General features: G+C 35.6%; 3 protein-coding genes across 5 annotated transcripts in view; all 3 read right to left on the reverse strand.

Moving 5' to 3' along the window:
* Window positions 1-2708, reverse strand: part of LOC127638173 (histone-lysine N-methyltransferase EHMT1-like) — a 29505-nt gene extending 26797 nt beyond the window's left edge. For all 3 annotated transcript variants that reach the window (XM_052119601.1, XM_052119608.1, XM_052119592.1), the window contains exons 1-5: window positions 2576-2708; window positions 2099-2165; window positions 707-1113; window positions 281-377; window positions 79-182 (exon numbers count right to left, since the gene is read on the reverse strand). In XM_052119601.1, coding sequence (XP_051975561.1) covers window positions 79-182; window positions 281-377; window positions 707-1113; window positions 2099-2117 — 627 coding nt within the window. In that variant the 5' untranslated portion in view covers window positions 2118-2165; window positions 2576-2708. The remainder of the gene's footprint in view (window positions 1-78; window positions 183-280; window positions 378-706; window positions 1114-2098; window positions 2166-2575) is intronic.
* A 1454-nt stretch (window positions 2709-4162) lies between these two features.
* Window positions 4163-19674, reverse strand: LOC127638191 (arrestin domain-containing protein 1-like). The gene is made up of 8 exons (XM_052119618.1): window positions 19421-19674; window positions 11775-11885; window positions 11639-11689; window positions 8759-8913; window positions 8487-8669; window positions 6307-6483; window positions 5045-5579; window positions 4163-4847 (listed from the first exon to the last, which is right to left on the reverse strand). The coding sequence occupies exons 1-8, from the start codon at window positions 19536-19538 to the stop codon at window positions 4810-4812; spliced, it is 1368 nt and encodes a 455-aa protein (XP_051975578.1). The 5' UTR covers window positions 19539-19674; the 3' UTR covers window positions 4163-4809.
* Window positions 19675-20215: 541 nt separating this feature from the next.
* On the reverse strand, window positions 20216-23148 carry LOC127638201 (P2Y purinoceptor 4-like). The gene is made up of 2 exons (XM_052119627.1): window positions 23049-23148; window positions 20216-21294 (listed from the first exon to the last, which is right to left on the reverse strand). The coding sequence occupies exons 1-2, from the start codon at window positions 23076-23078 to the stop codon at window positions 20260-20262; spliced, it is 1065 nt and encodes a 354-aa protein (XP_051975587.1). The 5' UTR covers window positions 23079-23148; the 3' UTR covers window positions 20216-20259.
* Window positions 23149-25323: the final 2175 nt, after the last annotated feature.

Below are 25323 nucleotides of genomic sequence, written 5' to 3' on the forward strand. Positions count from 1 at the left end.
CTCAACCGTTCAGACTTAACTGAAACAGATGTATCTTATTTCACACCTACATGAAAATCAATGTGCAAGGAATTGTACCTGTGCATTTGAGGACAACGGGACATTCTGTTTCTTGGACACTTTAGATTTCTTCTTGGGGACAAAGTTATATAACCCCATCTTTCTTTTCTTCTTTTTGGAGGCTGCAAACAAGGGAAGTAGCAAGCCATTAGATTTACGCTCTTATTCTCTAAACAAATAAAATGTAATTTAGCTTAGCTTTTTAGTTAAACATGGTCACCTGATTGTGGTGAGTCTTTGAGTTCCTGAGGTAACCTGATCTGCTGTGTGGGTTGGGACATGTCTTTCTCATATGCACTCTTCTCTCCGTTCATTATCTACATTGTCGGAAAATAAATTAGAAGTAAATTAACAAATAATAAAGAGAAATAAACAGCTGTGTGCAGGAAACAAGTAAAAGTAAAACTACATGTATATAATGAAATATCATAGAAGATACTGTAATTATTTTGGAGATACAACAAATTTTTAACAAGTATAAGAATGTGTAGAGCTACTGAGTGTTTATTACTATCAGGGGCGTAGCAACCATAATAGCTGTAGGGACATGTTACCCTACACATTTAGATTTTGTTATGGGTTAATGTGACAGGACAGTATAGAACTGACAGGAAAGGTTAGGGGAAACAAATGGCAGGCAAACTACCTTCAGAGCAGTTGGAGCAGGTGCTGGTCTAACCATGGTTTTCCATGCCAAACGTGGTGGAGCAGGTACCACAGCTATCAACTGCTCCGCAGCCTGCTGTGAGCTTCTCTGGGACACTGGGTCAGAGCCATCACCTCCCTGTATGACTGCAGGTGACAATATGGTGGTGTTACCATTGTCAGAACTCTGCGTTGCTTGAGCATCTTGTTTATCTTGCTGGATAGTGTCACAGTTTCCTGAGACGCTGTTTCCAGCTAGGGACTTAAGGGATAACTGCCCAGATTGTAACTGATAACCAGGCCCTGTGGTCTTCCTGCTGCCTGTCTGTTGTTTACCAGCTTTTTGAACAGCGCCTAGAGATTTGGTCTTCCTCCCTTTCTTCAGAGAGTCAGCAGGTCCACCCATACCTATAACCATATCATGAGGAAATATACTCATATTAATTAATCTTCTATAGTACTTTTATTCAAGGATCTAAGATATGTAAACAAACTGCATTTTATTTACTTTGTATACAATCAATGTAAATGTTTGCTTAAAGTCAACATAAAAGCCATTTGTAAGACATTTTACTTAATGTATTCTAACAAAATGTAGGGTGGGACTTGATTTCATCCATTGGATGGATGCAGTTGAAAAAGTATGAAATGTTTTTACATTTCAATAAAAGATTACAAACTTTTTCAATTATGAATAATGTGTACCAATGATTCAAGCACAATAAGGCCCCCAAATAGAGCGCGTAAACATGAGAGAAATCTTTTTAAGGGCGTTTCATCTTGAAAGCTTCACATTCCATTTAGCATCTGCTAAACATCTTAAAAAGATCTGATTTACAAACATTCTAATTCATTAACATCTCAAAGACATCTGCTGAATGTTTTATTGAAATCAGGAAACGAGGGAACGTCTTATAGACCTAGTACAGAGCAAATATTCTAACAAAAAATATACATTTCAGATGAACCACACACATCAAATAGACGTCTGGGTGATGAATGTGTGCATGTGAAAGATGTTGTTTGCTCATCTTCAATACGTCTATAAGACGTTTCTTTTCAGGTGTCAATAAGACATTAATAATTTATCTTTAAGACATATATGATTTAAAATTTGTAGATGTTTTGCAGATGTTAAATATATTGTGAAGCTTTTCAGATGAAACGCTCTTACACAGACATCTCGAAGACGTATGTGCTTTCGGCGAATATGATACTTTTCATTTCATGTTGTTGACTTGTTGTTGCCAGACACTGTTGTGTATGGTAATAATATTGATATAGTATTAATAAAATACATACTAATATAATTGAATAACAATAAGAATAACCTTTTAGAAGCATTTATGTCATTGTATTTAGTAGTAGTAGCCTAAATGATAACAAAACTCACCTTTCTTGGACTTAGCCATGGCAGTGGGAACCTGGAGCAATCCAAGAAGACCTCCAAGTTCCTTTCTCTGTGAGAACCAGTAGTGTTAGAAGTCATGCATCTCGAAATCTAGAGCTACCTGTCTCGATAACATTTTAGGCATCATAGGCGCGTGCTGACTCGACTCTACCCTCTGAAACCCAAAATGTTATAAACTAAATCGGGCAGCTCACTAGGTTTGGAGAGAAGGCCAACAAATCTGTATCATTGGCTCGTGGTCTTACTATCCGAGGAAAATTACATGTTAATGTTTATCCTTGATGCAGCGCGCTCACTGTGGGCGGCATTACAATGAAGAATGTGAAACAATGTAGCTAACAGACACGCATTATTACACAAGTCATAACATCACAATCACAAAAAAATGCTGCGTTAGTAAGCTGAATCGGTCGTGGTCTGAGATTTCGGCACATGAATAACAGCTTCACACATACTTACCCGTTAACTTATTATGGTTTGCATTATTGTAAAACAGCTCTTAGCATTCCGAAAGTTTAGAGGCTGTCTCTCTCTTCACTTCCCTGCTTTTGCTACATGCATGCGCTCTGACACTATCATGTGACCAGACTGCGCTCTCTACTGGTAATAGAAGGTAATTGCAAGGTAACAGCGTAGCCTACTATGGCAAGGCGATTTAGCTTTTAACCCCCAAGAATCAGAATCAGAAAAACGCTCCCAGTATTAGCGTTGTAAATGCATTTGTACTAGTATGTGTATGCAGCCATGTTGGCAGGGACGTATTATGTCTGGCAAAGGCACCGGGGACAATTATCTCCAAGGGCCCCCTTCAAAAAGTTGTTGATCCATTTTTGATGGGTTTTCAAGTGGGGGAAACGAGAAAAAAAATGGCCCTGGGCCTTTAAAGCCCCAAGGGGAGTCAAGGCCCCCTGGTAGTGAAGGGCCCCTGGGCACTGGCCCCATCAGTAATCTATCCCTGCATGTTGGACCCTGATACTGAACTCTCCATGCTGCACACTTATTATTGTTTGTATGGTAGACATGACAGTTATTGAGTTAAGGATTGTATTACTGGCAAGTATTTTCTTTTTTGCATGATAGCTAGGACTACAGGCCTGTTAATTTTATTGAATTTTTTTCTCTGTACCTGGATCCTTCACATCAATCTATACAAGTTGTATACAAGAAGTAGCAGTCAATAGTGTATAAGGGAGAGATCCTAGAAGATACTGTAATTATCTTGGAGATGCGACAAATTCTGAACAAGTATAGATAGTATATATGAGTAGATCAATTTGGTGTTCATTGCTCTCGTAGTAACTGTCAGGATATGTTACCCTACACATTTATATATATATATATTTTTTATTTTTTTTGAAGAGTCAAATGAATATTCTGGGTTCAAAACATGTTAAGCTCAATCGACAGCATTTGTGGCATAATATTGATTACCACAAAAATGTATTCTGACTCGTCTCTCTTTGAGGCACGTTCAATGGAAGTGAATAGAGGCCAATTTGTGAATGTTAAAATTCTTACGTTTCAAAAGTATAGACACAAGACAAAGGACATAATATCACTTACAAACCTTTTCTGTGTAAAACTACAGCCAATTTGAAAACTTTTCTACCATGACGATGTAATGTAAACAAACCCTAAGCCATAAAATTATTGTTAAAATTACTATTTAAACAACTTTACAGCTCAAATAATACACAAGTTTTAACAAAATAATTAATTCAAGTGCTTTTATAAGATAAGTTTCACATTTTTGTTTAAACCCTCCAAAAATGGCCACATTCACTTTCATCGTCCCCTTTCACTTGTATGTGCCTCACTGAAACTCAGATTTTTGCTTTTTTTTGAGGAAAAGGAGGGATGAGTCAAAATAAATTTTTGTGGTAATCAACATTATGCCACATATGCTGTTGATTGAGCTTAAGTTGTATTGAATTTGGAATATTCCTTTAATGTGCCAGGAAAGTATAGAACAAACAGGAAAGGATAGGGACAACAAATGGCAGGCTAACTAAAGAGTAGTTCGATAAGGTACATCATTGATTTAAAACAATTTTTATTAACATGCACACTACATTTAACTACAAATCACTGTTTTATATATACATATACAAACGTAGTGTGGGATAAAACTGCCATGCATGGGGGGAAAAACAATACTAACATAGTAAGAAAATTCTCATTCAATACCACAGAATCTGAACAAATGTGGTATACAAACGTAAAACATTAGGAGTTACAAACTAAACTGGATTTTACCTAGCTTATCAATAAAATGAAAAATAAAACCTAAACTCGCTAATACAAAAGTCAAAATTACCAGGCTATTTGTACAAAACTTACACATGTACAAAATGAGGTATATCCTTAATAATTAAGTCTTTTCTGCTCCTAAAAATAAGCAGTAACAAAATAACTTTTGCATGGGGTTCACAATAATGACAAAAATAGCAGATCATTTCTAATTAAAACAGGAAAGTTACAACATTTTTAAATGCTTAGCATAGTAGATGAGAAACCAAGTCTGAATATATAAATTGACCTCTTATGTTTAGTATCAGATTCTTATTTGTAAATTTACACATTTAGAACAAAAAGTGCTTGAGGTTTGCATTTATTAATAAGTCACATTAATGTTTTGAAGCAACGTTTTCCTCACAAGTTTCATAGTCTTCTTCCTATGGTTGGGTAACATCTTATGTGTGGAAGCTATCTTCATAGGAAGGTGGAGGCTCTGAGAGAAATAAAAAAAAATCTATTAATACTCAGGTAATATTCTTCTCACTATTGATCTGCTTAATAATAACATTTATTAACTACATCAATTAAATTAAAATGGTTCAGCTGCATAGCAACGTATTCCTTTATTCCATTATCAGGATCATTTTGAATAAGAGGACAGATTATATCACTTCATTTAACATGGCATACCATGTGGATATGTTGAACTTCCATAGTTCGGAATCATGCTCATTGGTGTGGAGGCCGACAAGGATCTGTCTTGAAGGGTGGTGGGTGAAAAGAAAGGGGGTGCTGATGCATGATTGGAGTTTTGGCTCTGTCTGAAGCCGAGTCCAGGAGTATAGCTGAATGCATTAGGGGACACAGCCTGAGAACCTGACTCCTGCAGTGGACTCTTTTCCATTTCCCCATTGTAGTTAACTGCACCTGGGAGCTCAGGGTACAGATCTGCTGGTGGCGCACTGGGGGACGCATAGGAGCTTCGAGGCCTGGGTTTGGGTGCAGCTTTAGGCTTTGAGCGAGGGGGAAGCCTGGGAGGGGTAGAGTCGGAGGGAGCAACAGTAGGAGAAGGGGCAGGAGAAGGGGTAGGGGCGGAGGTGGAGTTTGAACGTGGGGCTGGCGTGGGAGGAACAGGCCTGGAGGGGGCAGGCCGAGTGGGATCCACTGCAATGTTTCCAATGTAAATGGGCAAAGTTAGTGACACCTCTGGGTATTTCAAAGAGACCTGGAAAAGCAGAGACAAACCTACAGATGAGACTCAATGAGAGGAAGGAAGCAGGAAATACCACATGCAATTTCCATAAACTTCTGATTAACTGCATATTTGTTATATGGATGTTCCCATTCCCTTACATAAAACCTGTTAATATCAGACTCAAATAATCCAACCACAATAGAACAGAATACTCATAGGAAAGAATGGGAGACCGCAGCAAACATTATTTTTACGTACAAAAAGTTCACTGTTATGTTTAAATTAATTTTCAAAAGAGGAAAAATATAGAGAACAGTGAATTACGTCAGTCAGAAGAGAGAAAGATACCGAATTTACTGACACCCTTCAGCAGCTGTAATAGAAACTCCATAGCAGCAGTGTTGACTAGATTTTTCTTATTAAAGCCAGAGTAACAATGCAAATAATGTTTTAAATTTACACTTATGAGGAAAAAAAGAAAATATAAATGTTTGCTAGATTTATGATGCTAAATAAAGCAGACTTGCATCATGACAATGTCGGTCCACAGTGAATGCAAAACTGCAGCATGATGCGATACATTCAGAAGATATTTTATGTTTAATATATAGTTATGTGGAGCAGGATTTTAGACAAATAAAATGGTCAAGGCCACCTACTCTTATTGCTACTGTAATTTATAATATTAACATGTAATACAGTATGCGTAACAAGTACTCCATAAGTATTACCCAGAAACCTTGACCTAGAAATTTACCTGAATGTAATAGCCGATTTGGATGAGGTTATCACCAGACAGAGAGGAGGGGGGAAGAGTTGGAACAATTATCTTCTCCTTCCATTCAGCTTTATGTCCACCCTTAACTCCAGGACCTTCTACTTCTGCTATAGCCCGCAGGTCATGTGTCGGCTTCTTAGTGTTATAGGTAACTTTCTGAAATGAGGAAATGATCAACAATAAGGATCACATTATGATACTTACCACTGTTTTCACACAATTTACCATTTCATTGAAATATTTGAACTCTATAAGTATAACGTGTGCTTTAACACGTTTACATATAGTGTTATGGTTCACAATTAAAAATATAATTATTGCAGAACACAGTTTAAAGAACTTGGACTTGATTAATTGTATAATCTGAGGACATGTTACCACTAATTCTTTTTTGCTTGATTTATGAAAAACAATGACACTGAGAAACTGAAAACATAGTTCTCAAATGAAAACTTTGAGGCAGAAATGTCACAGAAGCCGCACTGATGCGATCGTTTCACCACCGAGTCTATGTTTGTTGCACTGCTCATACTGAATTAAAGTGACAGTGCACAGTTGATGGACACCATGAATTTTAGTTGACACAAAAATTTGAAATTTCATCCATTTACATAGTCGAGTGCTAACAGCTGTGGTATAGAAATGCATGCAACAGCATGTGTGGTTGGAAAATTCAGAACTTACCTCCATCTTGTATTGACAATGGATGACACAAGATTGATTGTGGTGAAACATGGTGCTCAATGACCCTCAAATAACTTTTTTAAGGATTAATTAACAAAGAGAAAAGCATGGGATGCAGCTACTTGGGCTGTTGTTGCAGATGGTAAATTAAAGTGATAGTTCACACAAAAATGAAAATTCTCTCATTATTTACTCACCCTTATGCCATCCCAGATGTGTGACTTTCATTCTTCAGTAGAACACAAACAAAGATTTTTAGAAGAATATCAGACCTTTGTAGCTCCAAAAATCACATAAAGGAAACATAAAGTTAATCCATAAGACTCCAGTGTTTAAATCCATCTTAAGAAGCGATATGATAGATATGGATGAGAAACAGAACAATATTTTAGTAATTTTCTTACACTAAATCTCCACTTTAACTTTCAGATGTGAAAGTGAAACTAAAACTAAACAGGCACCACATGTGACTTTCAGATGTAAAAGTGAAAATGGAGATTTAGAGTTAAAAAAAGGACTTACATTTGGATCTATTTCTCACCCACACATATTATATTGCTTCTCAAGATATGGATTTAACAACTGAAGTCGTATGGACTTTATTTATAGTTTCCTTTATGTGATTTTTGGAGCTACAAAATCTCTTTTTTGTGTTGTGCTGAAGAAAACGTCATACACACATGGGATGGCATGAGGATGAGTAAATGATGAGAGAATTTTCATTTTTGGGTGAACTGTCCCTTTAATACATATTTGTGGTAGGAAAGAACTAAACAGAGATATTGCTATTCAATGGTTGTACATAATTACTTTTTGTGGTGGTGGGGGCATGGTCGAGGGCCAGCTTGTGAATTGTCACTGTGACAATCATTGACAGGTGATGATCCTCACTGTTCTCATCTCCCGATCTCCATTCACAAGCCGGCACTCGACCACGCCCCCACCACCACACTTGTTTATTATTATTATTTACTATGTTATTTAGCTATATTATTAAGACCGATCAAGCCAAACTGAGCGATCAAACCGTCCTCTGTTGTGCAAAACAACATTCAATGGCTCATCGTCCTCGCCCTCCCCATTCCACAAAATGATTATGTTTGAAATGAGCAGAGCTTATTGTGTTGGCTGTCACTACATTAAATTATTCTCCAAGACTGCATTAGATTACACCAGTATCATGTACATAAGATTTCATGAAGATTAAGTTTGTAATACTTCAACAAATCTTGATCAACTGCTCACTCCTGATAACCTTTTTAACTTTTTTCTAAAAGGTTATCAGGAGTGAGCAGTATTAGTTTCTGCAGCAGAAACGCTGCCAGTGTACAAACACAAGCTTTGTTTGATACTAAAGTTGTCTGACGTACTGCTCTGGTGCTTCTTACACACTGCATCGGAGTGCTGTGTGCAACAGGCATAAGATAGCACAAGCAGCATATTAATATAGTCAAGCAGTTAGTGCCAAGTCTTACCTGCATTAGACTGGCTACTACATGGCCCGTTGACTTGTCCGATTTATTTTCAATCTCAGCTGATACTTTGATGATCTGTCCAGCTATATATCCCCGCATGTCGCTCTTGCCGATCAGCACCACTGTTCCATTCTTCACGAGCATGTATGAGAAATGTTTGGTTACAGAAGATGAGCTAGGTACCTGCACAAAGCATATATCAACAGCAAAGCACAAATTAGTATGGTTTTATTACATTTTTATTCAGGTAAATTTTTCAATTTCACACTTACCTGTATGTCAGGTACTTCATTGAGGTTGATGCTATTCAGCATACAGAAGGGTTTCTCGATTTTGTAGTCTTTTGCAAAGCGAGGAGTGTCTATAAAAGCCCGAACTCTGTAAATAATCTGTCCATAAGGCCCTTCAAATGATGTTGGTGCAGTGGCTAAAAAAAGAACAAATTAGAGAGGTGTGAATTGTGGATCTCCTCTGCAGGTGTCAAAAAAAAGTGTAACTATTCATTCATTTATTTATTCATGTGGAAAACATTAATCAGGAAACAACCGAGTGCACCTTAGAGCTAAAATATTTTAGAAAAAGACTAAAAACAATCAAAGCCAATGCAACAGCATGAGAAGGCACATGTTTCCTTAAGATTAGCATTGACGGCAGACTGAGGTGTCAAATTGCAGCTATGCAGCTCCAAACAATTAAAAACGTGGGTTAGTATGTATCTTGTCATAACAGAGTAAAAAGACAACTTTCTATCATGCAGAAAATGAACATTAAGAAGGAATCCAATTCAAAATATAGCTGTCTAAAAGCAGGTCAGGTTTTGGTTTTATCACACCAGTCAAACTTATGTTTTTTGAGTACATTATTTACACAGTCACAAAAAGAGTCCATACTCTAGCTGTATGATGTAATATCAGTTGCGATTTCTCCGAGTGTGCAACAGAGGCAATGTCTCCTCAAAAATTTGAGTGAGCAAAATAAACGACTGTACGTAAATAAAACAATCAATCAATGCAACTCCTCTCAAGGCCTTGTCCTCACAGCGTATCTCTGCAGATTGCTATGAGTGGGATGAACTGATGGAAGTGCAGAAACTATTTGCACAGTAAACAACTAACTTACACAGGCAACAGCACTTCTGGTCACATCAAAATGAACTTAAAATTACTTGAAAACTGAAATGGTATGTGCGTGACATGCTTTCGCTCTTAAACGTAAAGATACATGCCATCACGAACCCTGTTTACCAAGGAGTAGATGATGGATGATCCTATAAAAGACTATAGATGACTATAAAAATAATAGGTGAACAAATTAAATATTCATGAAATATATTGCTGCTTTTTGCTGTTTTCTTGTAGGTACTGTTTTTGAGGTAATGAATAAATAATTATTATAAAACAAAGCAGACAATTTGATTTGACTTGATTTAAAAAATAGTGTTAATATGAATTTACAAAAATAAGTATGTCATACACAGTATGGCAATTAACATACACTGGTGGCCAAAAGTTTGGAATAATGTACAGATTTTGCTGTTTTGGAAGGAAATTGGTACATTAATTAACCAAAGTAGCATTCAACTGATCACAAAATACAGTTAAGACATTACTGATGTGAAAACAGCACAATCACTATTTGAAAAAATTCAATTTTTGACAGGCAACATTTCCAGCAGCCATCACTCCAACACCTTATCCTTGAGTAATCTTGCTAAATTGCTAATTTGGTACTAGAAAAATCACTTGCCATAATATCAAACACAGTTGAAAGCTATTTGGCTCATTAAATTAAGCTGAACATTGTCTTTTTGTTTGTTTTGGAAAAGCCACTTTTGAAACAGAAAAACAAAAAGAAAATTTAGAGCGGGCAAAGAAATACAGACATTGGACAGCAGATAATTGGAAAAGAGTATTATGGATCTTAACCCCATTGAGCTTTTGTGGGATCAGCTAGACTGTAAGGTGCGTGAGAAGTGCCCGACAAGACAGCCACATCTATGGCAAGTGCTACAGGAAGTTTGGTGTGAAATGTCACCAGAGTATCTGAACAAACTGACAGCTAAAATGGCAAGGGTCTGCAAAGCTGTCATTGCTGCTCGTGGATGATTTTTTGATGAAAACACTTTGAAGTAGTTTAAGTTAAAAATATTCACTTATTAATGTCCTGAATATACATTGTGATCAGCTGAATGCCACTTTGGTGAATAAAAGTACCAATTTCATTCCAGAAGAGCAAAATCTGTACATTATTTCAAACTTTTGGCCGCCTGTGTATATTCAATTTGGGTATTGATTTGTAACAAATTTTGACAAATTTGTAACCTATACAAATTTGATAATAATAAACTGATTTAAGGACAATATATGTTACATATAGAACAACAGAATATAAAAAAACATTTTTTTTGTATTTTGTTGTTATGTTGTTGCATTTATAAGCAAAATATATTACTTTATTATATTTTTATTTTATATATTTTTATGCAAGCCTACTTTTTCATATCATATATTGTGATAAATCAGATTTCAGTATGTGTCTAACCTGAAAGCTATATAAATGTCAACTGGAACAGAAACAGGAAGTTATATTGAAATGTTTTAAATAACACACAAATGCTGAGATGTCACTCGTCTCATATCTCATTTTGAAAGTCCACCACACACCACTGTGTAATATATACTCCTAATAAAATAAGGGTGGAAATATACTGTAGTTTCACTGGAACGTCAACCATTATCATGGAAACAAGTCTCTTCCTGCTCAACAGATTACATCCTATTAAACAAAAGGTATTGTGCTATTTATAGCTCTTTTACAACCATAAGCTCATCCACCAGGGCGGCACTCTGAAAATAATGATGTTGGACAACTCACATTTATTAGGTCCTTTTACTGGTAAATGTTCTTAGAAAATGAAACCTGAGGAGTTAAGATATTAGAAAATATGAGGGTATACGCATACTTTGAAATGCGTCACATATTGAGGTTCTAGAGACCAAACACCAATAAAAAAAAGAATACATTATTGTTTAATATTCAGACAATATTTATGTTCCGCGCTGTTGACGTGGATAAATGTAAACAGTGGATAACATATCTTGGAGGAATTCAGGACAACAGATGTGTTCAATGACAGAAAAGTGCAGTCTTACCTGGTAAGAGAAACTTGAAGGAAAAGCTGTGCTCGCCCTCTTTCAGAGTGCCTGAGAAACAGACGGACAGAAATTGTAAGGGATATAAACCAGCATCTTGCGGCATTCGTTATATGTGAGAGAGTCACCGAAGAACCTTTATCTGCCATTGAGACAGAGCTGCTGAAGAACTGTTCCTCCTCAGTCCAGTCCATGTCATTTGCTTTGCTGGTCACTCCACAGAAGCCCTGGCAGTTCACTTTGATTGCTGGATTTGTGGAAAGAATAAAAGACATACAGTATAATCAGTCAGCCAAAAGAAATGTTCCTGCACAGACAAAATCATAATTAATTGAAATGTCATAACTTACCAAGACATGTGTAAATGCATTAGGTTCTGTTAAATTCTAGGTAACAATAAATTAAAAAGGATCATCTACTCAAAATGTTTTAATTCTGTCATTATATATACCTGAAATTCTGTCATATATACACTGGCGGACAAAATTTTGGAATAATGTACATATTTTGCTGTTTCGGAAGGAAATTGGTAATTTAACCAAAGTGGCATTCAACTGATCACAAAGTATATTAAGGACATTACTGATGTGCAAACAGCACCATCACTTTTTGAAAAAAGTAATTTTTGTTCAAATCTAGACAGACTCCATTTCCAGCAGCCATCACTCCAACACCTTATCCTTAAGTAATTAGCTAAATTGCTAATTTGGTACTATAAAATCACTTGCCATTATATCACACACTGCTGAAAGCTATTTGGTTGTTAAATGAAGCTTAACATTGTCTTTAGGTTTGTTTTTGAGTTGCCACAGTCTGCAACAGACTAGCATGTCTTAAGGTAAATATAAGGTCAAAAATGGCAAAAAAGAAACAGCTTTCTCTAGAAACGTGTCAGTCAATCATTGTTTTGAGGAATGAAGGCTACACAATGCTTGAAATTGCCAAATAAAACTGAAGATTTCATACAAAGGTGTACACTTCAGTCTTCAAAGACAGAAAGAGATGTGGAAGGCCAGGTGTACAACTAAACAAGAGGATAAGTACATCAGAGTCTCTAGTTTGAGAAACAGACGCTCACATGTCCTCAGCTGACAGCTTCATTGAATTCTACCTGCTCAACACCTGTTTGATGTACATCAGTAAAGAGAAGACTCCGGGGTGCAGGCCTTATGGGAAGAATTGCAAAGAAAAAGCCACTTTTGAAACAGAAAATCAAAAGAAAATATGTTTGAAAGTGCAAAGAAACAGACATTGGACAACAGATAATTGGAAAAGAGAGTTATGGACAAATTAGAGAGGTGTGAATCTTAACGCCAATGAGATTTGTGAGATCAGCTAGACTGTAAGGTGTGCAAGAAGTGCCAGACAACACAGACACATCTATGGCAAGTGCTACAGGAAGCGTGGGGTGAAATGTCACCTGAGTATCTGGACAAACAAACAGCTAGAATGGCAAGGATCTGCAAAACTGTCATTGCTGCACATGGAGGAATTTTTGATGAGAACTCTTTGAAGTAGTTTAAGAAGTTCTGAAAAAAAAATTCAAATTGTAATAGTAATTTTTCACTTTATTAATGTCCTGACTACACATTGTGATCAGCTGAATGACACTTTGGTGAATAGAAGTACCAATTTCTTTCTATCAGAGCAAACTCTGTTCATTATTCCAAATGTTTGGCTGCCAGTGTGTATATGTAAATATACATATGGGTCAGGAGCTTCAGTTAAGGTTCACAACAACCATCAAAATGGGAAAAAAATGTGATCTCAGTGATTTCAACTGTGGCATAGTTGTTGGTGCCAGACAGGCTGGTTTGAGTATTTTTGTAACTGCTGATCTCCTGGGATTTTCAAGTGCAACAGTCTCTAGAGTGTATAGAGAATGGTGCGAAAAACAATTACAGCCAGTGAGCGGCAGTTCTGTGGACGAAAATTCCTTGTTGATGAGAGAAGTCAATGGAGATGGCCAGAATGGTTTGAGCTGACAGAAAGGCTACAGTAACTCTGTACAATTGTAGAGAGCAGAATCGCATCGAAGAACGCACAACATTTTGAACGTTGAGGTGGATGGGCTAAAACAGCAGAAGAACATGTCAGGTTCCCGTTCTGTTAGCCAAGAACAGAAAACTGAGGCTGCAGTGGGCCTACCATCTGTGTACCTAAGCAGAAATGTCAGAACAAGTGATGTTTTTCCAATCATCTACTGTCCAGTTTTGGTGAGCCTGTGCCCACTGCAACCTCAGTTTCCTGTTCTAAGCTGACAGTAGTTGCACCCGAAGGGGTCTTCTACTGCTGTAGCCCATGAGTCTCAATGTTAGACGTGTTGCGTGTTCATAAATGTTTTTCTGCATAAAACTGTTGTAACGTGGTTATTTGGGTTACTGTCACCTTCCTTTCAGCTTGGACCATTCTGGCCATTGTCCTCTGACCTCTGTCATTAAAGGAATAGTTCACCCAAAAATCTAAATTTGCTGATAATTTACTCACCCTCAAAAAATATTTTTTCTTCATCAGAACAGGATTTAAGATTTTTAGGAAAGTATCCCAGGTTTTTAGCTTCATCCAATGCAAGTGAATGGACACCAATTTTTGACGGACCAAAAAGCATATTTAGTTCAAAGAAATCCACATGACTCCAGTCGATTAAGTAATATCTTCTGAATTTAATTTGTGAGAAAAACAAATAGCTAATTAAAAAGTTTTTAAACTTTAAATCAGCACTTCCGCCAGCTCTCTGTAGCCCTTTGAACTGGCCTAACTCTTGTGTGAAGTATGTTCTTCTGTGATAAACAGAGCGGAACTTCAGAAATCTTGCGTGAACGCTCCAACATGATGACATCATGCAACAGTGACGTGAGGCATTGAGTGTTTAAAGGAAGCTTGCTGACGTTCAGATTACATAAACTAAAACACATAGAGACTATATCACCTAGATATCATATAGAGACTGTGTCTATTCCCCAAACTACCAAACACAAACCCTTCCCAGGCTGTTGTTGAGATATATATATAAAATATGTAATATATATATAAGACTGATCTTCAGTTACTGGAAGCTTTTGGTTGCAGTTGTTGCGATGAAAGGTGGCACAACCACCTATTAAGTTTAAGGGGGCAGTTCGTTTTCACATGTGTTGGATAACTTTTTTGCTTCAAAAAAAGTCCAAGTAATCCATTAAAAATATATATATAAAAAAAAAATTTTAATAAAATTTTAGTTTTGCAATTAAATAAATTAATATGATGGCACAATTATATTTTTGTCTACAAAGCTAATTTCAAACATTTAAGTATTTCACTTCATATCAAAAGATTTTTTAAGATCATGAGAAACATGTCAGGCTAGTGACCTCAAACTTTTGAATGGTAGTGTAAGTACAGTGTAACAACAGTATAACAGTAAAGAGTAGGACCAACAGGTGAAGTATAAGTCAATAATCTGAACACTCAATATATTTTTTTTGTGTTTCAGTTTATATATAAATACCTACAGTTTAAAAAACATCCAGGCAGGGTTCAGCTAAACCGTAAACTCTAAAGAAAACAAATACTGTAGAATGATATAATTTCTCCAAGTATAGTTGTAATGACTACTGTGTGTGATTGTTATTCATGTTTTTCTTGATCTGGAATGCTAACAAACCAGTCTGGTGAGTCCTTGTCATCAACCCCCTGACCAGAGATCTTAGCTCAAACAACAGACCAGTCCCAAACAAATGACAAAACCACATGACTTTCTCTATTTCTCATTTCTTTGTTGTAACCCTATTACTTACTTTTTAATTTTCTTATGATATATTTGTAGATTGTAGATTTTCAGTCATATCACATTTGCCTAACCCACAGCTATTTCAGACCAATGCACCACATTTTAAATTGCACTTCCTTGTTTACACAAAGTCATGGAGGTTTATCAGCAGAAAGGATGTCAGCCTATACCCTTGTTTTTATAAAATAAACCGGAGACATTTCTTCTTTATCCCTCAGCCAAGGCAAGACCCAAACCACAAGATCAACAAAAGCTGCATTGTCTGTTCTGCCAACTGATTTTTGCTCGCTGTATTTAAGTTAGGTTGCAGGTGTATTTGTAAATTACTATTGTGTATGCAATAAATATTTTTTATATTCATTCAATATACTATATGAACTGAGCGGTAAGTAACGTAAAAATGTTCCCAAACAAGCTGTGTGACCATGTTGCACACTGAATGGTCCTGATAGCTGGAAAATAAAATTTACTGCACGTTAACCATGATCAACAATCCGTATATCCGATTGGTCATTTGTCTCAATGATAACTGGACAGTGATAACTTAAAAATAATAAAAGCTTATATTGTGATGCATTTTGAATCAGTTGCCAATTAATGAGCAATGAAGCAAATACAGTTGAAGTCAGAAGTTTACATACACTTCGGTTGAAATCATTAAAACTCATTTTTTTACCATTTCACTGATTTTTCATATTTCATATTAGCAAACTATAGTTTTGACAAGTCATTTATGACATCTACTTTGTGCATGACACAAGTAATTTTTCCAACAATTGTTTACAGACAGATTGTTTCACTTTTAATTGACTATATCACAATTCCAGTGGGTCAAGTTAACTGTACATTTATTTTTTTTGGAAAATTCCAGAAAATTATGTCAAGCCTTTGGGCAATTAGTTTCTGATAGGCTAATTGGAGTCAACTGGAGGCGAACCTGTGGATGTATTTTATGGTCTGCCTTCAAACTCGGTGCCTCTTTGCTTGACATCATGGGATAATCAAAAGAAATCAGCCAAGACAAGTCTGGTTCATCCTTGGGAGCAATTTCCAGATGCCTGAAGGTACCACATTCATCTTTACAAACAATAGTATAATAGTACAATATCTGGTCTAATGAAACAAATATGTAACTGTTTGGCCATAATGACCATCGTTATGTTTGGAGGAAAAAGGGTGAGGTTAGCAAGCCAAAGAACACAATCCCAACCGTGAAGCATGGGGGTGGCAACATCACGTTGTGGGGGTTGCTTTGCTGCAGGAGGGACTGGTGCACTTCACAAAATAGATGGCATCATGAGGAAGGAAAATTATGTGGATATATTGAAGCAGCATCTCAGACATCCACCAGAAAGTTAAAGCTTGGTCACAAATGGGTCTTCCAAATGGACAACGACCACAATCATACCTCCAAAGTTGTGGCAAAATGGCTTAAGGACAACTAGGTCAAGGTATTAGATTGGCCATCACAAAGCCCTGACCTCAATCTAATTTGTGGGCAGAACTGAAAAAGCGTGTGCGAGCAAGGGAGCCTACAAACCTGACACAGTTAGTTCTGTCTGGAGGAATGGGTCAAAATTCCAAAAACTTATTGTGAGAAGCATGTGGAAGGCTACCCAAAATGTTTGACCCAAGTTAAAAAATGTAAAGGCAATGTTACCAACTACTAACAAAGTGTATGTAAACTTCTGACCCATTGGGAATGTAATGAAAGAAATAAAAGCTGAAATAAATAATTCTCTCTACTATTATTCTGACATTTCACATTCTTAAAATAAAGCAGTGATCCAAACTGACCTAAGATAGGGAATGTTTTCTACAATGAAATGTCTGAGTTTAAATGTATTGGCTAAGGTGTATTAAATCTGACTTCAACTGTATCTGCTATCAGCATCACCTCAAAAATTTCAAATCATTGCAGAAATGTGAATGCTTTGGTAAGAGGACCTGTATCCTGTCCTGTATTTCTTAACTGGACATAATTCAAACTTAGAGATGACAAGTACAGCTCAAACAAAACACTTAAAACAAACACTAACAAATCTATTTCCTTTCTTTGCAGAGTTTAGTGAGATTCTACTTTAATTAGCATGAAAAAGAATCATGTTGACTACACTTTTATATTCTCTGATCCATATTGTAAATTTTTTTTATATAGTTTCTCATTCATCGCATTCCTTATTGTATCTCTGAAGAGATTATAACCTGCAATAGCAGAGCAGATAGCCTATATATGCTTTAATATAATATTTTATATTATTGACTATAATATTTTTTTTGTTCAGTTGTGTCAAGACACCTTACCTCAATATGACCAGATGTACTGTAAAGCACTTATAAACAGGTGCTAATATAGACAGGTGGTGGGTGAGAAGTAGTATATAATGCCTTTACTTTTGTTTCAAGCAGTCTGGCTAGTAAAGTAACAAACTGCACAAGCAATGTGTGCGGTCTTAATAAAGACAAGATTTGAGAAGCACCTTAGCTGGACAGGAGAGTAACGGAATACATGTAATGAGATTATATTTAAAATACAAAATATAAGTAACTGTATTCCACAACAGTGACAATTTAAATAATTGGTAATTAGAATACAGTTACATTCAAAAAGTATTTTGATTACTGAAGAGATTGCTTTGCATTTTATTGTCATTTGTTTAATTTAATATTTAGTCCTTTCAGATGGAAAACATTTATACATATACATATACATGATGTGATCCAAAGTGCATTTGAACAGTGGTGAAAAACTTTCTTATGATGTGTTACATTCATAAGAGAAGACAGAGAAGTAAGTTTGAAGTAAGTTTAGAGCAGAAGACATAGAAATAAACCTTGTGTAAATTGTCAGCTTTACGCTAACCTAAAATGCTATTTCTAGCCATTTTACATGCACAAGTTACCAGGCACAATCATATATTTACATTTTTTCACGTTAGATAATAATTTCTTTTTTTTTTTAGTAAGACTTTTTGATATTAGGGCAAAAATCATATTCTTGATAATAATGTTTGTATTGTTTTCCTGAAAAAATATCCAAAAATCCTTTAAACAAGATCAGTTTGATTTATCTTGTTTTAGAAAAAACACTGCATAAGCAGTTTAGGTTTTTCAGAGAATGTATTTTTTTAACGTGTATTTTGTCTTACTGTACTGACAGAGTTTTTATAGTCAAAACAAGTTAAAAAAAATCTACCAGTGCTGAAGAAGTAACCTTAAGTATTTAGAATATTTTACTGACCTTGAGTAATCGAACGGAATACGTTACAAATTACATTTGACAGCATGTATTCTGTAATCTGTAGTGGAATACATTTCAAAAGACCAACCCTGTGGACAGGTTAATAGACGTTTACAGGTTCAGTCTGAATGATTGATAAAACGCTACTGAGCAGACTTAAGGCATAAATCTGCAAATTTGACGATCGGAAAAACAATAAACATCTCCGAGCAGCAGCTCGTGCGTTACATCCCAATGCTTTCGTCTTCTAGAATGATTTAGGCCCTAGAATCTGACTTTTGCTGAAATACATTACATTACTTAGATTTGTATTCTGTCAAAGCTCATCTTGATAACCGAAACTGCAAATGTTTTTTTACCTGGCATGGTATCGAGAATCACTAGAGGCTACGCTACATAAATATCTAACTATGATTTTTAAAGATATGTTGTCAATGTCCTTCTTGAACACTTGATTAAAAAGTGTGTAAACTCATAGGAACTTCAGAGAACTGCTCTGATAAAAACGAAAGTGGTTATTTTATGCACTATTGCTCTTTGGCAGGTCAATAAAAGATCCGCAAAGTTTCCCTCTCCACCACTTTCAGACCTCCATGCGCGACAGCGAAACCAACGTGCGCTACAATGTCTAGGAAAACAATTGTCTAGGATTCACGTGTTTCGAGCGATAGATTTCTTTCCATTAGACTTTTAATTCCGAAATAGTCCCATAGAAACAAAGCGAGTGGCTTCGGTGTTCGATCAATTGTAATAGTTTTATTTATGTACCTACCTTTACATTGTATAGACCGGGTAGTTGAGATTTTCAGTGTTCCAGAGATCGATTCACCGGGGCTGTAAACTTTTTTGTTGTTATTAAATGTTATTTCGAATTCCTGAATCTTTCCCATTCTGTTTTCTATCCACCGTGGCAGGTGGGTAAGCGAAACGAACGTATAAAGGAAATGGTCTACCTGTGACCGACGTCAAATTTACATCGTGACGTCACCAAGGACTTTTCACTGTTGTGAGGAAAACAAATAATTTCTTGCGTGGAATAGTTTTGTTTGTGCCTGTCAACAACGTGTTATTTTAAATGTAACGTCATCACTCAACACAAAGACAAACACATTTATTGTCTTATTTTGTCACATTGCTATCAATTTCGCCGACAACCTTTAAGGCCGATGCACATGAATTCTAAATATTAGTTGGCTATTTAAAGCTCAATCAGAACCAGCTGAATAAGTGAAGGGTTGTTTATTTTTACGTTAACATTTACTATAGGCCTACATTACAGTACTTGCATACTAGAATAAATATTTACATACAAATATTGACAGTTTTTAAACTTTTTGAAAATCCACGTGTTAAACAGTTACTACATAGCTACAGTTAAATGGGTCATGACATGTTTTTTTTTATTGTATTATTATGTTCCCTTAGGTGCAATTATAGTATTAATATATATTTTTTTTAAGAAAAACTTTTAAAATCTAGTGATTTATGACCTTTTCCCACCCTGATTTAAAAAGGGACAAAATATTTTGTAAGTGTAAACTTAAAAGATTCCTTAAAGCAGTACTTAAAATATATGCTGAACATAGACAAGCACAGTGCAATTAAAATGAACTAAGACACTGTATTGATTACATTTCTGTTTACAGTTTGACTTAATGTTTCTGATTCACTTTTGTTGTTGACAGTCCGTATGACTCTTATTGCCCTGAGAGATCTCCGGAATGCTTTAATAAAATTACGTGAGCCAAAAAAGTAGATTAAGGGGTCCAAGCAACAGTTGATTCCTGCTAATATATAACAAGCATAATATGCTGTTTGCAACTGCAACATAAGCCAGCATTCCTTAGGGTAAAACTTTATCACAACTACTCCTATGGTCCGAACAACATTAAGAGGAAGAAAGCAGAGTCCAAATATGACTAGACATATGCCTATCATCCTCATTGACTTGGCCTTGACTGACTGGCCCTGTGCAGAACTTATGTTAATACGAGACACTGAGCTGGCCAGGCGACTATAGCAAAACACAGACACAGTTAAGGGTAGAATACACCAAAAGATTAAAGTAAAAAAGTTAATAATGAAGAATTCATCTGTGAACTTTTTCTGATGGATGGTAAGACACTGCCTATGGTTTTCCTCAGTGGTTACAGGAAGCTTCCATCCGTAGATGATGCCATTTACGATCAGAAAACACCAAATCCCAGCACACAGTTTTTTCACAAAAGACTTCCTTTTCAGCAGTGTGGAACAGTTGAAGTGCACCACAGTCATATAGCGATGAACACTAATGAGTGTGAGAAACAGGACGCTGCCATTGAAGTGGACACTGAGCACGGCAATCTTCAGCTGGCAGGTGAATGTTCCAAATGTCCAATTGCTATCATTGACAAAGTATACTGCCATCAGTGGGGTGAATGGAGCAATGATAGCATCAGACAGAGCCAGGTTAAACTGTAAAACAGTTCCAGAGTTCCATTTACGAATGCGACACGTGAAGACCCATAGACTAAAGCTGTTGAGGAGGAGGCCCAGCAGGTAGACCAGACAGAGTATCACCGCAAGTGATATGTGCTGAGGCTCAGGAGAACATGATGTACTGTTGATGTTCGAAACCAAAGTGTCCATCTTAGAAGAATGCCGCTTCTGAAGAAAAATGAGTGTGTTATAGATAGGTGGAATAAGGAAGGTGCAATAAAATGCAAAACACTTTTTTCTCTATAAACAGTTAATTTGCATTGCCTTGTTGACTGCATTTGCATTACCCTGTCAGTAAGTAACTACATATTAAAAACAACATAAATTGATAAGCATGCAATTCTGTCTTAATCCTAAATCTAACCCATATATCATGACCAAAATCTTGGTAACTAGCTGGATAGCGTGTTGATTTTTAGATTTATTCTTAAGAGCCTCATATAGCTAACACTACACAAACACACTGATCTGATCATTCAAAAATATTGCTAATGAATGGCAATATGGGATTCTGTCAAATTACCTATAAAGAAGTTAAACTAAATTTTTCAAAATGTCTATTAAATTAATGGAATACTTCATCAAAAATGATGATTCTCTCATCATTTACTCACCCTTATGTCATATTATGTCTTCAGCAGAACACAAAAATAAAAATGTATATATAGAATGGATATTTATATCTATTTGTCCATACAATGCAAGTGAATGATAACCAAATTTTCTAGCTCCAAAAAGGACACAAAGGCAGCATAAACGTAATTCATAAGACTCTAATAGTTTAATCCATGTCTTCTGAAGCAATTCAATCGATTTTGGGTGAGAACAGATCAAAATATAACTTTTTTTCACCATTTACTTGCATTGTATGCACAAACAGACATCATATCTCCATTATAATATCTTAATTTATGTTCCGAGGAAGAAAGAAAGTCATACAAGTTTGAGACGACATGGTGAGTAACTGATGAAACAATTTTTGTTGGTGAAATATTCCTTGAATTTACTAAAACTTTTTATTTGAATGAATAATGCCCCATGTAGCTTGTTAATGTCAGAATTTTGTAACCTTGAATGTTCATAGAAGTATAATGCATATTTTAAAATTAGGCATTTTAAAATTGCTTACGCCAAACCATCAAATTGAAATGCCAACATTATTTCTATCATTGTCAGAAATTAACCAGGGCTCTGGGCATTAATGACACCAGCAGTGAACAAAATGCCCCTGAAATTCAAAACGTTGGGGCAAAAATGCTCCCATAATGAATTCCTCGATTTATTATCTGTAACATCTGTTTAATTTCTTAACACACTATTTTAGCCTAGATATACACCATTTCACATAATCAATGAGTTTCAGATTGAGAATTTAAATGAATTGATTACATTGAAGTATTAAAGGATGAGCATAAAAGGGTGACAAACAGCAAATTTGTATTTAAATGGTTAAATAAATAAATAAATAAATGGTACAAAAAAAAAACCCTCATAAAGTAAAGACTGCCCATAAAAATCGAATCCAGGTGGTAAATTTTGCCCCTTAATGTGAAAAGTTAATTTCTGACACTGATTTGTTTGAACCTATAAGAAAGTACTATTTGTGTACTAATCAATAATCCTGCAGTAATGCTCCATTTTTTCCCCACTTGATGTGATAATTGATATATATATATATATATATATATATATATATATATATATATATATATATATATATATATATATATATATATATATATATATATATATATATATTTTTTTTTTCAATATATATATATATATATATATATATATATATATATATATATATATATATATATATATATATTCGAAAATACAAAAGAAACAAAAAAATGCATTGGTAAATTACTAAAAGTAAAATCATTCTTGATGTATATTAAGCCACAAAGAGCACTTACCAAGTCAAGCAATTCTCTCCTAAAACACATTTGGAATATGGAATTTGTTCAAACTGATAAGTTAAGAGATGTGAACTCAACTTACTTCACTCATCTATATTTCGATATGTCAAAGAGGAACCAAGACAGGATTTCCTTTTATTATTCAGCAGTAACAGCTCCACCTTATTTTTTTAATTTTTAATTTTTTACTTACGTTTTTAAAAAAAATAGTAATGAGGTGGTTTAGTAAAAAACAACAGCAGCCTCTTGATTTATGGCTGTCAGTAAATAAGACACTTTAAATAACGTGTGTCAATCTGACTAGTCTGATTTGATCTCACTTACTGTATTATATACTGTATTCTGAATGTCAACAAAGAAAAAAAAAACATTAACACTGGAAAATATTATGACACATACACGTCTTATATATGGAGTGGTGGTGGTGTAGTGGTCTAAGCACCATAACTGGTAATCTGATAATCAGAAGGATGCTGGTTCGAGCCCCACGGCCACCACCATTGTGTCCTTGAGCAAGGCACTTAACTCCAGGTTGCTCTGGGGGCATTGTCCCTGTAATAAGTGGACTGTAAGTCGCTTTGGATAAAAGCGTCTGCCAAATGCATAAATGTAAATGTTATAAGAGGCACTTTAGACAATAACCACCAGCAGTGGTTGAGCAAATTACTCTCCAATGTGTGATACGTAATCAGATAACTTTTTATGGGTAAAGTAACGCAATACTTTTTTTTAGACCATAATATGAATATGAATAATGCTATTCAAATTGGCTGGCATTTCGATGGAAAAACAAATCATGCATATACATGTTATTGATTCTTTATTATAAATATGATGTGAAGAACTACTTTCTAAATATCTGTGTGTTTACCATGTTTTTTTGACATGACTGTTGTACAGTACATTTACATTTATGCATTTGGCAGACGCTTTTATTACAGGGACAATCCCCCCAGAGCAACCTGGAGTTAAGTGCCTTGCTCAAGGACACAATGGTGGTGGCTGTGGGGATAGAACCAACAATCTTCTGCTTAACAGTTTAGTGCTTTAGCCCACGACACCACCACCACTCCAGAAGCTAACATGACCTATAATGTCTCTATGAAATGCATTGCATAGCAGAAGAGAAAGTGGCTGTGAGAAAAAAATTATGAAAAATTAACGTAATGCTTTACTTTCCATAAAAAATACAATTTTAATTAATGTAGATACTTTTTTGAGTAACGCAATATTATAATGAGTTACTTGTAGAATTAACGTTACCCAACTCAGACATCTAATATCTGTAATAAGGGCTCTGTCAGTAAACATATATATATATTATTTTTATTTTTTTATAAAAGTTAAGTGGTTTCAATTAAATTACATTAGATATGTGTGGAATTTCACAGCAAAAAATAATAAAATTCTATGAATTACCAACAAAAACTAACAACATTATTTTTGGACCTGCAAATTACATCTACCTATTTACAGTATAATATCATAAATATTTTATATTAAGGACAATAATTAGAAACTTTATAAACATCCTTATTAACTGAGGCAGGGCTGTGGATCTTGTTATCATGAGGGCATTCTTGTTAAGATCATGCCCCATTTTAAACTTCACACCCATTTTACCAAAAAGAGATATGGAATGTCTTAGTGAATTTCTGAGAGCTGAAACAATATATTTTTAGATCAAGACAGCAGTTGGTCCCTAAAAAGGTTTCTGCTGGAAGAGGTGTTAGTGAGGCCAGCAATGTTGCTTACCCTGCAGTCTGTGTGGGTTCTAATGTCCCAGAATAGTAATGGGTACACTATACAGTGAAATGGCACTGTCTTTCGGAAGGGATATTCAACCGATATCGTGACTCTCGCACTTCTTATGAATGAGTAGGGGTGTGTCCTGGCCAAAAAATTCCCCCCTCAGTCATGGCCTCCTAATAATCCCCATCCATGAATTGGCTCTATCACTGGACTACCTCCTTTCCACAACAATAGCTGGTGTGTGGTAAGCGTACAGGCGCACTATGGCTACCGTTGCGTCATCCAGGTGGATGCTGCACACTGGTGGTTGTTGAGGAGAACCCCTTGTTCACTATGTAAAGTGCTTTGAGTGTAGTGTCAGAAAAGTGCTTTATATGTGTAACGTTCATTCATTCATAATAGAAGTGTTGCGATTGTAGTGTACCATGTCCTCATAGTGGTGAATGCTAATGAGAGTGAAAAACTGAATACTGCTATAAAAGTGAATGGTATTTAAACTATTTTATCCGACAGAGAACAT

The sequence above is a fragment of the Xyrauchen texanus genome, chromosome 4, assembly GCF_025860055.1.
Source record: "Xyrauchen texanus isolate HMW12.3.18 chromosome 4, RBS_HiC_50CHRs, whole genome shotgun sequence".
Taxonomy (NCBI): Eukaryota; Metazoa; Chordata; class Actinopteri; order Cypriniformes; family Catostomidae; genus Xyrauchen; species Xyrauchen texanus.